Source organism: Tachypleus tridentatus, chromosome 4 (genome assembly GCF_004210375.1).
Source record: "Tachypleus tridentatus isolate NWPU-2018 chromosome 4, ASM421037v1, whole genome shotgun sequence".
Taxonomy (NCBI): Eukaryota; Metazoa; Arthropoda; class Merostomata; order Xiphosura; family Limulidae; genus Tachypleus; species Tachypleus tridentatus.
This window is the reverse complement of record NC_134828.1, coordinates 120495172-120510369: the sequence shown is the minus strand read 5'-3', so window position 1 is coordinate 120510369 and position 15198 is coordinate 120495172. Positions and strand designations below refer to the sequence as shown.

Below are 15198 nucleotides of genomic sequence, written 5' to 3'. Positions count from 1 at the left end.
CTTAACAATACAGTGTTTAAGATGCATTGAACAAACAAACACACTTAACAAAACAATTTTAAATCGTACTTTACAAAATAATTAAACTACGTTATTAATTCTTACTTAATTAGGATAAGTATTGCATATTGTACAATAATACGTCATTAAATCATACTTAACAAAATGGTCAAAAATAAACACACTTAACAATACAGTGTTGAAGATGTATTGAATAAACAAACACACTTAACAATACAGTGTTGAAAATACATTGAATAAACAAACACACTTAACAATACAGTGTTGAAGAAGCATTGAATAATCAAACACACTTAACAATACAGTGTTGAAAATACATTGAATAATCAAACACACTTAACATTACAGTGTTGAAGATGCATTGAATAAACAAACACACTTAACAATACAGTGTTGAAGATGCAATGAATAAACAAACACACTTAACAATACAGTGTTTAAAATGCATTGAATAAACAAACACACTTAACAATACAGTGTTTAAATGCATTGAATAAACAAACACACTTAACAATACAGCGTTTAAAATGCATTGAATAAAGAAACACACTTAACAATACAGTGTTTAAAATGCATTGAATAAACAAACACACTTAACAATACAGTGTTGAAAATACATTGAATAAACAAACACACTTAACAATACAGTGTTGAAGATGCATTGAATAATCAAACACACTTAACAATACAGTGTTGAAAATACATTGAATAATCAAACACACTTAACATTACAGTGTTTAAAATGCATTGAATAAACAAACACACTTAACAATACAGTGTTGAAAATACATTGAATAAACAAACACACTTAACAATACAGTGTTGAAGATGCATTGAACAATCAAACACACTTAACATTACAGTGTTGAAGATGCATTGAATAAACAAACACACTTAACAATACAGCGTTTAAGATGCATTGAATAAACAAACACACTTAACGATACAGTGTTTAAGATGCATTGAACAAACAAACACACTTAACAATACAGTGTTTAAGATGCATTGAACAAACAAACACACTTAAGAATACAGTGTTTAAGATGCATTGAACAAACAAACACACTTAACAAAACAATTTTAAATCGTACTTTACAAAATAATTAAACTACGTTATTAATTCTTACTTAATTAGGATAAGTATTGCATATTGTACAATAATACGTCATTAAATCATATTTAACAAAATGGTCAAAAATAAACACACTTAACAATACAGTGTTGAAGATGTATTGAATAAACAAACACACTTAACAATACAGTGTTTAGAGGCATTGAATAAACAAACACACTTAACAATACAGTGTTTAAAATGCATTGAATAAACAAACACACTTAACAATACAGTGTTCAAAATACATTGAATAAACAAACACACTTAACAATACAGTGTTGAAGATGCATTGAATAATCAAACACACTTAACATTACAGTGTTGAAGATGCATTGAATAAACAAACACACTTAACAATACAGTGTTTAAGATGCATTGAACAAACAAACACACTTAACAATACAGTGTTTAAGATGCATTGAACAAACAAACACACTTAACAAAACAATTTTAAATCGTACTTTACAAAATAATTAAACTACGTTATTAATTCTTACTTAATTAGGATAAGTATTGCATATTGTACAATAATACGTCATTAAATCATACTTAACAAAATGGTCAAAAATAAACACACTTAACAATACAGTGTTGAAGATGTATTGAATAAACAAACACACTTAACAATACAGTGTTTAGATGCATTGAATAAACAAACACACTTAACAATACAGTGTTTAAAATGCATTGAATAAACAAACACACTTAACAATACAGTGTTCAAAATACATTGAATAAACAAACACACTTAACAATACAGTGTTGAAGATGCATTGAATAATCAAACACACTTAACAATACAGTGTTGAAGATGTATTGAATAAACAAACACACTTAACAATACAGTGTTTAAAATGCATTGAATAAACAAACACACTTAACAATACAGTGTTGAAAATACATTGAATAAACAAACACACTTAACAATACAGTGTTGAAGATGCATTGAATAATCAAACACACTTAACAATACAGTGTTGAAAATACATTGAATAATCAAACACACTTAACATTACAGTGTTGAAGATGCATTGAATAAACAAACACACTTAACAATACAGTGTTGAAGATGCAATGAATAAACAAACACACTTAACAATACAGTGTTTAAAATGCATTGAATAAACAAACACACTTAACAATACAGTGTTTAAATGCATTGAATAAACAAACACACTTAACAATACAGTGTTTAAAATGCATTGAATAAACAAACACACTTAACAATACAGTGTTGAAAATGCATTGAATAAACAAACACACTCAACAATACAGTGTTAAAGATGCATTGAATAAACACACATACTTAACAATACAGCGTTTAAGATGCATTGAATAAACAAACACACTTAACGATACAGTGTTTGAGATGCATTTAATGTACAAACAATTTTAACAAAACAATATTAAATCGTACTTTACAAAATAATTAAAGTACGTTATTAATTCTTACTTAAGTGACCAATATTAAGGGTACACGTTCTTGGTACTAGAAAACAGTTCTTCAATACAGTTTTAAGTCACCTGTTCGAACACGATTTAGTGGAGTTAATATTTTCTTTCCAAAAAAACTTTAATCGCATAATTTACATCTTCACTGTAAATTTTTCCAGATATTTATTATATAAGCACTTTGTAAAGAGCAAATTCCTGTAAACCAGCCGTGTTACCAATAATAGTTGATCAAGTCAGGATTCTTTATCATAAATTTATAGTAAATATTCACAACAGATATAAAATGTACACTTCTATTGAGAAATGTTACTCAGAATATGATACGCGTACCTGACGTTTCGGTTCTATTTCCAGCATTTTCCGGAACTTCTTATAGAAAATTTGGAGTAGTAGCAGTGTTTTCTTACAAATTCTACTATCTCGTGTTTTCTACAATCAGTTAAAGAAAAAAGTAACATATATACGTATATGCCCAGTTTTATTAACATATATACGTATATACCCAGTTTTATTAACATATATACGTATATGCCCAGTTTTATTAACATATATACGTATACACTTACATATATTAAAATATATACATATATACTCAGTTTTATTAACATATACACGTATATACTCAGTTTTATACACATATACACGTATATACTCAGTTTTATAGACATATATACATATATACTCAGTTTTATTAACATATGTACGTATATACTCAGTTTTATTAACATATATACGTATACAGAAAGTTTTATAAATATATATACATATATACTCCGTTTTATTAACATGTATACGTATATACTCAGTTTTATTAACATATATACGTATACAGAAAGTTTTATTAACATATATACGTATATAGTAGGTTTTATTAATATATATACGTATATAGTAAGTTTTATTAACATATATCCGTATACAGAAAGTTTTATTAACATATATACACATATACTCAGTTTTATTTATTAAAAAGTTCTTTTTCATGTCTAATTTATGAACAGCATGCAACGCAGTGATGCAGTGGCCAGACGGTGTTTACACCATGAGAAACTACGGCAGAAATATTAACTGTACCATCGCTTTCGTCATGAAATCAGAGAGATTCCGCGTAGTGGCGGCGAGCATCGGCACACAAGCGTATGGAATCAACATACGTCAGTTGGACGTGGAGACCGGACTAGTATCAAAGGTAACTAACTATTAGTACTACACTAGTTACACAGAAAGACCGGATTAATCTTTAAGGTAACTATTACTACTACACTAGTTACATATGCAGGCCAGACCAGTGTCTAATGTAACTAGTGTAGTAGTAACAATAAAAATCTTGGACACAAGTCCAGTCTACCAATATAACAAGTGTTTAAGGCAATAATTACTACTACTACTAGTTACATAGATAGACCAAACTAGTGTCTAAGGTAACTACTACTAGTTATATAAGTAGACCAGACAAGTGACTAAGGTAACTGCTACTTCTTATATAGGTAGACCAAACTAGTGTCTAAAGTAACTGCTACTAGTTATATAGGTAGACCAGACTAGTGTCTAAAATAACTGCTACTAGTTACATAGGTACACCATAATAGTGTCTAAGGTAACTACTACTAGTTATATAGGTAAACCAGACTAGTGTCTAAGGTAACTACTACTACTTATATAGGTAGACCAGACTAGTGTCTAACGTAACTGCTACTAGTTACATAGGTAGACCAGACTAGTTTCTAAGGTAACTACTACTAGTTGTTTTGGTAGACCAGACTAGTGTCTAAGGTAACTACTACTACTTATATAGGTAGACCAGACTAGTGTCTAACGTAACTGCTACTAGTTACATAGGTAGACAGACTAGTTTCTAAGGTAACTACTACTAGTTATATAAGTAGACCAGACAAGTGACTAAGGTAACTGCTACTTCTTATATAGGTAGACCAAACTAGTGTCTAAGGTAACTGCTACTGGTTGTTTTGGTAGACCAGACTACTGTCTAAGGTAACTGCTACTAGTTATATAGGTAGACCAGACTAGTGTCTAAGGTAACTACTACTAGTTTTATAGGTAGACCAGACTAGTATGTAAGGTAACTACTTCTAGTTATATAGGTGGACCAGACTAGTATCTAAGGTAACTACTACTAGTTATATAGTTTGACCATATCAGTGTCTAAGGTAACTACTACTAGTTATATAGGTAGACCAGATTAGTGTCTAAAATAACTAGTACTAGTTATATAGGTAGACCAGACTAGTGTCTAAGGTAACTACTACTAGTTATATAGGTAGACCAGACTAGTATCTAAGGTAACTACTATTAGTTGTTTTGGTAGACCAGACTAGTGTCTAAGGTAACTACTACTACTTATATAGGTAGACCAGACTAGTGTCTAAGGTAACTGCTACTAGTTACATAGGTAGACCAGACTAGTGTCTAAGGTAACTGCTACTAGTTACATAGGTAGACCAGACTAGTGTCTAAGGTAACTGCTACTACTTATATAGGTAGACCAGACTAGTGTCTAAGGTAACTGCTACTAGTTACATAGGTAGACCAGACTAGTGTTTAAGGTAACTGCAACTAGCTATATAGGTAGACCAGACTAGTGTCTAAGGTAACTACTACTAGTTATATAGGTAGACCAGACTAGTGTCTAAGGTAACTACTTCTAGTTATATAGGTGGACCAGACTAGTATCTAAGGTAACTACTACTAGTTATATAGTTTGACCATATCAGTGTCTAAGGTAACTACTACTAGTTTTATAGGTAGACCAGACTAGTATGTAAGGTAACTACTTCTAGTTATATAGGTGGACCAGACTAGTATCTAAGGTAACTACTACTAGTTATATAGTTTGACCATATCAGTGTCTAAGGTAACTACTACTAGTTATATAGGTAGACCAGATTAGTGTCTAAAATAACTAGTACTAGTTATATAGGTAGACCAGACTAGTATCTAAGGTAACTACTACTAGTTGTTTTGGTAGACCAGACTAGTGTCTAAGGTAACTACTACTACTTATATAGGTAGACCAGACTAGTGTCTAAGGTAACTGCTACTAGTTACATAGGTAGACCAGACTAGTATCTAAGGTAACTGCTACTACTTATATAGGTAGACCAGACTAGTGTCTAAGGTAACTGCTACTAGTTACATAGGTAGACCAGACTAGTGTTTAAGGTAACTGCAACTAGCTATATAGGTAGACCAGACTAGTGTCTAAGGTAACTACTACTAGTTATATAGGTAGACCAGACTAGTGTGTAAGGTAACTACTACTAGTTATATAGGTAGACCAGACTAGTGTCTAAGGTAACTACTACTAGTTATATAGATAGACCAGACTAGTGTCTAAGGTAACTGCTACTAGTTACATAGGTAGACCAGACTAGTGTCTAAGGTACCTACTAGTAGTTAGATAGGTAGACCAAACTAGTGTCTATGGTAACTACTACTAGTTGTATAGGTAGACCAGACTAGTGTCTAAGGTAACTGGTACTAGCTATATAGGTAGACTAGACTAGTGTCTAAGGTAACTACTACTAGTTATATAGTTTGACCATATCAGTGTCTAAGGTAACTACTACTAGTTATATAGGTAGACCAGATTAGTGTCTAAAATAACTAGTACTAGTTATATAGGTAGACCAGACTAGTGTCTCAGGTAACTACTACTAGTTATATAGTTTGACCATATCAGTGTCTAAGGTAACTACTACTAGTTATATAGGTAGACCAGATTAGTGTCTAAAATAACTAGTACTAGTTATATAGGTAGACCAGACTAGTGTCTAACGTAACTACTACTTGTTTCATAGGTAGACCAGACTAGTGTCTAAGGTAAGTACTACTTGTTTTATCGGTAGACCAGACTAGTGTCTTAGGTAACTGCTACTAGTTATATAGGTAGACCTGACTAGTGTCTAAGGTAACTACTCCTAGTTATACAGGTAGACAAGACTTGTGTCTAAGGTAACTGCTACTAGTTATATAGGTAGACGAGACTACTGTCTAAGGTAACTACTACTAGTTACATAGATAGATCAGTCTAGTCACTGAGGTAACTACTGCTAGTTACATAGGTAGTCCAGACTAGTGTCTAAGGTAACTGCTACTAGTTGTATAGGTAGACCAGACTAGTGTCTAAGGTAAGTGCTACTAGTTATATAGGTAGACAAGACTAGTGTCTAAGGTAACTGCTACTAGTTACATAGGTAGACCAGACTAGTGTCTAAGGTAACTACTACTAGTTACATAGATAGACCAGACTAACGTCTAAGGTAACTACTACTAGTTACATATGTAGACCAGACTAGTGTTTACGTCATTTCACTATCATATCTAAACACTCAGATCGATTTATGACTTTATTGAATTTTGTTAGGAATTCTTTTTTTCTTTGTTCTGTAAAATATAGCACATGCTCTCATTTGACCATTTTGATATATTCATAATACCCTAAATAGATTACACGTGGATATGTTGTTGTTTGTTTCTTATTGAGCACAAGGGTCTATTTGTGCTCTGCCCACCTCAGGTATCACGACCCGGATTCTAGCATTGTCAGAACACAGACTTTTTTATTTATTAATACCTCTTCACAGAGGGAGTATGCACATAAATACCTGATATTAATATAAGAAAATACGTCAGTAATTTCAAATAACATTAAAATACTCAACTAATTACCAAATTCGTGTTATTATTCACTGATCCGAATAGCAATGATGAGACGTAATCAGTGATGACGAGAAAACCCACTTGTTGGGAAAAAATTTATTGGGTTGAGGAATAATTCGTGAGCTTTTTTTCAAGATAAAAAAATATATTCATCAATGAAACGCTTTCGCAAAATATTTCATGTCGTTTGGTAGATAATTTTTTGCTGTAATAGATTGTGTGTTTGATTTTCATATGTCTTTAATTTTTGCTTTCAATTTCATCTCATTAAATGGAATGTCAAGTGGACAAAATCGAGCATTTTCGACACCATCTGCTTTTTGCATTTAATTTCTTGCAATTTCGTTTAAAACAATGCATACTATATACCTAGGTATTACATGAAATAAAGTATCATAATAAATGTTTTGGGTGTAATGTGTTCATGCATTGAAGTATTGTATAGTCCTGCAGGTAATGCTTGAATGAAATTATATAAAAACGCTCACGAATTATTCCTGAACCTAATATATGTAAAAACGGCTCGTTTGGGTTGACAAAATATTTTATGCAGAGGAGCGAAAAACGTTTCGACCTTCTTCGGTCATTTTAAGGTTCACAAAGATGAGACGTATATTAAATAAAACGCAATGAACATTCTCATCAAATATTACTGTAACTTGTCACACAGGGTGTATCCCTGTTAACCCTCACTTACCAAATAACAAAAGTAAACATTATCATCAAATGTTACTGTAACTTGTCACACAGTATGTATCCCTGTTAACCCTCACTTACAAAATAACAACAGTAAACATTATCATCAAATATTAATGTAACTTATTACACAGTGCTTATCCCAGTTAACCCTCACTTACCAAATAACAACATAGTAAACATTCTCATCAAATATTACTGTAACTTGTCACACAGTATGTATCCCTGTTAACCCTCACTTACCTTATATCAACAATAAACATTATCATCAAATATTACTGTAACTTGTCACACGGTATGTATCCCTGTTAACCCTCACTTACCAAATAACAACATAGTAAACATTCTCATCAAATATTACTGTAACTTGTCACACAGTATGTATCCCTGTTAACCCTCACTTACCTTATATCAACAATAAACATTATCATCAAATATTACTGTAACTTGTCACATGGTATGTATCCCTGTTAACCCTCACTTACCAAATAACAACATACTAAACATTCTCATCAAATATTACTGTAACTTGTCACACAGTATGTATCCCTGTTAACCCTCACTTACCTTATATCAACAATAAACATTATCATCAAATATTACTGTAACTTGTCACACAGTGCTTATCCCAGTTAACCCTCACTTACCAAATAACAATAGTAAACATTATCATCAAATATTACTGTAACTTGTCACACAGTGCTTATCCCAGTTAACCCTCACTTACCAAATAACAACATAGTAAACATTCTCATCAAATATTACTGTAACTTGTCACACAGTATGTATCCCTGTTAACCCTCACTTACCAAATAACAACATAGTAAACATTATCATCAAATATTACTGTAACTTGTCACACAGTATGTATCCCTGTTAACCCTCACTTACCAAATAACAACAGTAAACATTATCATCAAATATTACTGTAACTTGTCACACAGTGCTTATCCCAGTTAACCCTCACTTACCAAATAACAACATAGTAAACATTCTCATATTACTGTAACTTGTCACACAGTATGTATCCCAGTTAACCCTCACTTACCAAATAACAACATAGTAAACATTCTCATCAAATATTACTGTAACTTGTCACACAGTATGTATCCCAGTTAACCCTCACTTACCAAATAACACTTACCAAATAGTAAACATTATCATCAAATATTACTGTAACTTGTCACACAGTGCTTATCCCAGTTAACCCTCACTTACCAAATAACAACATAGTAAACATTCTCATCAAATATTACTGTAACTTGTCACACAGTGCTTATCCCAGTTAACCCTCACTTACCAAATAACAATAGTAAACATTATCATCAAATATTACTGTAACTTGTCACACAGTGCTTATCCCAGTTAACCCTCACTTACCAAATAACAACATAGTAAACATTCTCATCAATTATTACTGTAACTTGTCACACAGTATGTATCCCTGTTAACCCTCACTTACCAAATAACAACATAGTAAACATTATCATCAAATATTACTGTAACTTGTCACACAGTATGTATCCCTGTTAACCCTCACTTACCAAATAACAACAGTAAACATTATCATCAAATATTACTGTAACTTGTCACACAGTGCTTATCCCAGTTAACCCTCACTTACCAAATAACAACAGTAAACATTATCATCAAATATTACTGTAACTTGTCACACGGTATGTATCCCTGTTAATCCTCACTTACCAAATGGTCATAATCCTAGTAGATATATATATATTTTTTGTTCACATATTTAACGTAATCACATTTGGTTGTTGTGTTGCGGTTGTAGGTTTCGTGTTTTGTATTTGATTATAAGTGTTATGGTTAATATTCAAAGTCGCTGTTATCTTAGACTTCATTGGACTTAGTTAAGGAAAATGCCTCTCGCTGGACTTCTTCGTTCTTCCACATTAAATACAAGAGCTAGCTTGGTTATAAAACAAATAACCACATATACAAAATGTACAACTGTTTATAAGGATTAGCATTAAGTTTGTTTTTATTCTTTATGTTTAATTACTGGAAACGGTTTTCAAACCAGATCACTATTCTTCAAGACAATAAAAAATTAGTTACATTCAACGAGTGGAAGAAACACAGATATCGACGTCACGTAAACCAGATGACTTATTTAAATCAGTTTTAAAAATAAGCAAATCATAACGTAGAGATGACGGTGTCGGCTTCACAGGTGTCTAGGCCCGGCATGGCCATCGTGTTAAGGTGTGTGACTCGTAATCTTAGGGTCTTGCGTTCGCATCCCCGTCGCGCCAAACATGCTCGCCCTTTCAGCCGTGGAGGCGTTAAATTGTAACGGTCAATCCCACTATTCGTTGGTAAAGGAGTAGCTCAAGAGTTGGCGGTGGGTGGTGATGACTAGCTGCCGTCCCTCTAGTCTTACACTGCTAAATTAGGGATGGCTAACACAGATAGCCCTCGTTTAGCTTTGTGCGAAATTCAAAAAACAAGTAACATTAACGTTTTTATTTCTTTCATATAAACAACCTATAACATTGTGTTTTTTCTTTATTACGATAAACAACCAATAACATTTTTGTGTTTTTTCTTTCTTACAATAAACAACCAATAACATTTTTGTGTTTTTTCTTTCTTACAATAAACAACCAATAACATTTTTGTGTGTTTTTTTTTCTTTCTTACACATAACATCCAGTGATCGTTTTGTGTTTTCCATTTCTAAAAAAAACAGTGACAATACTTTAAGTTTTTTTATACATAATAATCCCTGGTGATTTCCTTTATGGACTTTTTACATATAAAAATAAATAACATTTTACTTTGTGTTTCTTATATGTAACAACCAATAATTGTGTTTGTTTATACACTTCACCTATAATAATCAGTAACATTTTTTTATATTTTCATTTGTTATATATGACAACCAGGGGGTAGCCAAGGGGGGTTGGAGGTTAACCCTCCCATGGATCCAAACATTTTAGACAAGTTCAGTTGCCACCTGTGAAGTTTCATAAAGATCCGTGATTGCATGGCAGATAATTTCACACACAACAAATGGTCAATTGAACACTCTTTGAAGACAGCAAGTTTTGTCAGAACTAGAGAAATATTATTCAATATCTATGAAAGGCTCAAACGCCTGTTCGTTCTTGCCAGGACATCTACAACACAGTTTGGTTCAACTTTAATATCACGGTGAATATATAATGAGGCCAGGCCATTCAATCGATGTTTAGTGGTGGTATTTCTCAAATACGTTTTGAGTCTTCTGAGAGTTGAAAACGAACGTTCCACTGAGCACGTTGTCACAGGCAGCGTGGCAAATACTTTCAACAGTCTAGAAATGACTGGGAACATTTCTGTATTGCACACTGCATATGCATCTATGACATTCTTTGGTCTGTTGTTTGCAAGTGATTTGTACCAAACCCTAAGTTCACCAACTACAGCTAGTGAAGTGCTGTAAATGTCAGCCTTGTGTATATTGACCAACTCTTTAGTTTGGTCACATTGTTGTGCTGTAGGTTCTGACCGTTCTGTGGTAGATGCTGATGGTAGTAGACACATGACGTTTGAAAGGAGAATTTTGTGACTGGACAGACGGTCACATATTTGTGAAAGAAAGTGATCAACAAATGGTATAAATACAACAATACGAAAGTACTCCTCCGGGCTAGTGGTTTGTGGGTTAGCACGGTACATCTGTATTTTATCCTGCCTTGACATTATGATGTCAATTTGAAACTCACTACACAAAGTTTGAGCCTCACAGAAAATGTTGTTAAATTCATTCACAGTATTATTTCTGAGTGAACAGGCCTGGCATGGCCAAGCGCGTAAGGCGTGCGACTCGTAATCCGAGGGTCGCGGGTTCGCGCCCGCATCGCGCTAAACATGCTCGCCCTCCTAGCTGTGGGGGTGTATAATGTGACGGTCAATCCCACTATTCGTTGGTAAAAGAGTAGCCCAAGAGTTGGCGGTGGGTGGTGATGACTAGCTGCCTTCCCTCTAGTCTTACACTGCTAAATTAGGGACGGCTAGCACAGATAGCCCTCGAGTAGCTTTGTGCGAAATTCCCAAACAAACTGAGTGAACAGATTAAATCTTCTACTATTTCTGCGTGATGCATCGCAGCACCTAAATCAATGTTCTGTTGCTGCAGTAAGTTGGACAGAGGTAAACTAAAGGAAAACAATTTAACAATGGTAAGTAGAGTGGTGATGAATTCTGGCTGTGTTATAGAACACAACAATTGATTGACTTGCGTGGCAGAATCTCTGTCTTGCCAACCTGATATGGTCTCAAGGGCATCTGCAACTCCAAGGATTAATTCTAGAAAGACAATGACTGAGTCATGTCTCTCAACCCACCGGGTGGGGCAGAGACCTTTCAAACTTTTTTTTTCGATTCAGGTGCTTTATTCTCCACCGAAAGAGCCAAAACGTGCTTTCATTTGGATGTATTGAAAAGGTTTTCAATGCTAGAAATTACTCCCATGCAATGTTGCACAGGAACTTCTTTACAAGCATCAGAAATTGCCAAGTTTAGGGAATGGGCACTGCAGTGTACATTGGGTGCAAGTGGGAATTTATCAGTTATGTGTCTCTGGACACCACCGAATTTCCCTCTCATAGAGGCAGCAACATTGTACCCTTGTCCTCGCAGGTAAGCTATGTCAATACCAGGTTTTGTTATATTGGTTATGATAACATCAGCCAATTTTTTGTCTGTTTCGTCATAAACAGGTATAAATTGCAAAAAATCTTCTCTCATTGCAACAGAGTTGTCATTGGCATGCAAATATCTAACACACAGCGAAAACTGTTCAGTGCTTAAAATATCTGTTGTTTTATCAGCTAATATTGAGGAACATTTTGTAGCATTAACTCTGTTGGCCAAAGCATCAAGAACATGAGTATTACATACATTGATGATTTCATTTTGAATTCAAGGACTCAGATACGTAGCATTTCTCTTTGCACTCTTATGGCTTGCTAAAAGCTTGACATCACCCTTTGCCCTGTGGCGCAAAATTGCCCGAAAATTTTCATCATTATTGATGGGCTCCTCATCAGTTTCACCAACAAACATTGGACCAGAATCATATTTTCCCCTTAAAGCTAAACCCTGTCTCCCACACAGCAATTCAGTATCAATAAAAGGCAGTAAGTATTGCCGGTTCTGTTCAATTTCTTGCTTGTAAGTTGCATCAAGCTGCAAATGCACAGATGAACTTGTGTTTACGACCGGTTGAAAATTGTTAGCTTTTTCTTTGCTGTCTTCCTGGTACTGTTTCAATTCACGTGCGTTGAATTCTTCAACAGCCTTATTCCAATTTGTGTATGGAAATTTCACTAGATATTCCAACACCAGCACCGTCAGGAGCAAAAGACAGCAGTACTAGCAGAAAGCACCCTTTGCATGTTTACTATAGAGTAGCCATCTCCACTGTGAAAGCCAATGATGCTGAAAATGCAGCTTTCTTGGACCACACTGGGGTAAAACATAATCATTCCCTGGCTTCCAGGCATTCTCAAGGAGGCATATTTTGGTTTCAGCATTTATCTAAAAGAGACAGAAAGACATAGTTCTAATTAAGTTATTTTGCACATATTTTCTCATTTCTATTTGTTACATATAACAACAATATTTTCTCATTTCTATTTGTTACATATAACAACAATATTTTCTTATTTCTATTTGTTACAAAAAACAACAATATTTTCTCATTTCTATTTGTCACATATAACAACAATATTTTCTCATTTCTAGTTGTTACACATAACAATTTTTATCTTTTTTAAATCTTATATGTATAATCAACAAGAATTTTTTTTCCAGTTTTGACTTCTTACACATAAAAAGCACTAAAATTAGCTATTATTTATTTCTTCCATAACCAGTAATATTTTCCTGTTTTCCATTTCTCACATATAATAACAAATACCATTTTCTCCTTATTGTTTCTTTTACGTACGAGAACAAGAAACATTTTTCTGGTTTTGATTTCTTACCTATAAGAACTTATAACATTTTTCTATTTTTGTTATCGTACATATATAAGCCAGTAACATTTTTTTTCTAACATATAACTAGTATTATGATTATCTAGTTTTTATAACAACTAGTATCATTTTTTATTTTTCACTTCTTGTGTATAACTAACACTAAACATTTCTTCCTTATGACATCCAGTGATATTTCTTCTTTTTTTCCAATCTTATATATTATAACCCATACTATTCTTACATTTTTATTTGTTATATATAAGAACCACTAACGTTTTTCTGTATTTTTTCTTACACATAACCACGAGTGCCATTTTTTGGTTTTGATTTCTTAAATGTAACCACCAATAGTGCATTTATCTTTTCACAGATATCGCAATAAAGTGATGATCATTTTTTGTTGATGTTTCTCATATATCAACCAGTAACATTTTTTTAAAATTTTAACATATATCAGACTGTGACTTTTTCCTTTTTTATTTCTTACATATAACACCTAGTAACATTTTACATTCTTTATTTCTTACACATAACAACCAGTAACATATTTTATTTTGTATTTCTTATGGATATAGACTTCTATAAAAGTTTTGTTTTTTATTTTTTACATACAAATCCAGTAACATTATTTTATGTTTTTCTTTTGCAGTGATGACTTTATTACATATAACAACCAATAACATTTTTCTGGTTTTCCTTTCTTACATATGATATCCAATAACATTTTTCTGGTTTTCATTTCTTACATATGATATCCAATAACATTTTTATTTGTTAGGTATAATAACCAGTAACTCTTTTTTTCTTTCATATCTCACGTATTACAACCTGTGGTGTTTTCTCTATTCTATTATTTTGCATATAGCAACCATTAACATATTTCTGTTTTTAAATTCTTACATACACTAACATTTGTCTGGTTTTTATATCTTAAATATTACATTGAGTAAAAATTTTCTATTTTTATTTCTTATTATACTTCTCGATTCCATTAAGGAACACAGGGCCGCAATCGCTTGCGGATTCATTAACAGACTGGTTTTGTAAGTGAGTAAATTGTTAGCCAACTGCACAACCCCTAACCAGGAGGATAAACCTTAGCCGTCCCTAATTTAGCAGTGTATGACTAGAGGGAAGGCAGCTAGTCATCACCATCCACCGCCAATTCTTGGGCTACTCGTTTACCAACTAATAGTGGGATTGACCGTCACTTATAACGTCCCCACGGATAAAAGGGCGAAC

General features: G+C 33.1%; 1 protein-coding gene across 1 annotated transcript in view; it reads left to right on the top strand.

The window, feature by feature from the left end:
- The window catches only part of LOC143249956 (corticotropin-releasing factor-binding protein-like), a 150629-nt gene that overhangs the window by 89938 nt on the left and 45493 nt on the right, over positions 1-15198 (top strand). Inside the window, exon 5 of the mRNA XM_076500591.1 lies at positions 3592-3779. Within this exon, the coding sequence (XP_076356706.1) occupies positions 3592-3779 (188 nt within the window). The remainder of the gene's footprint in view (positions 1-3591; positions 3780-15198) is intronic.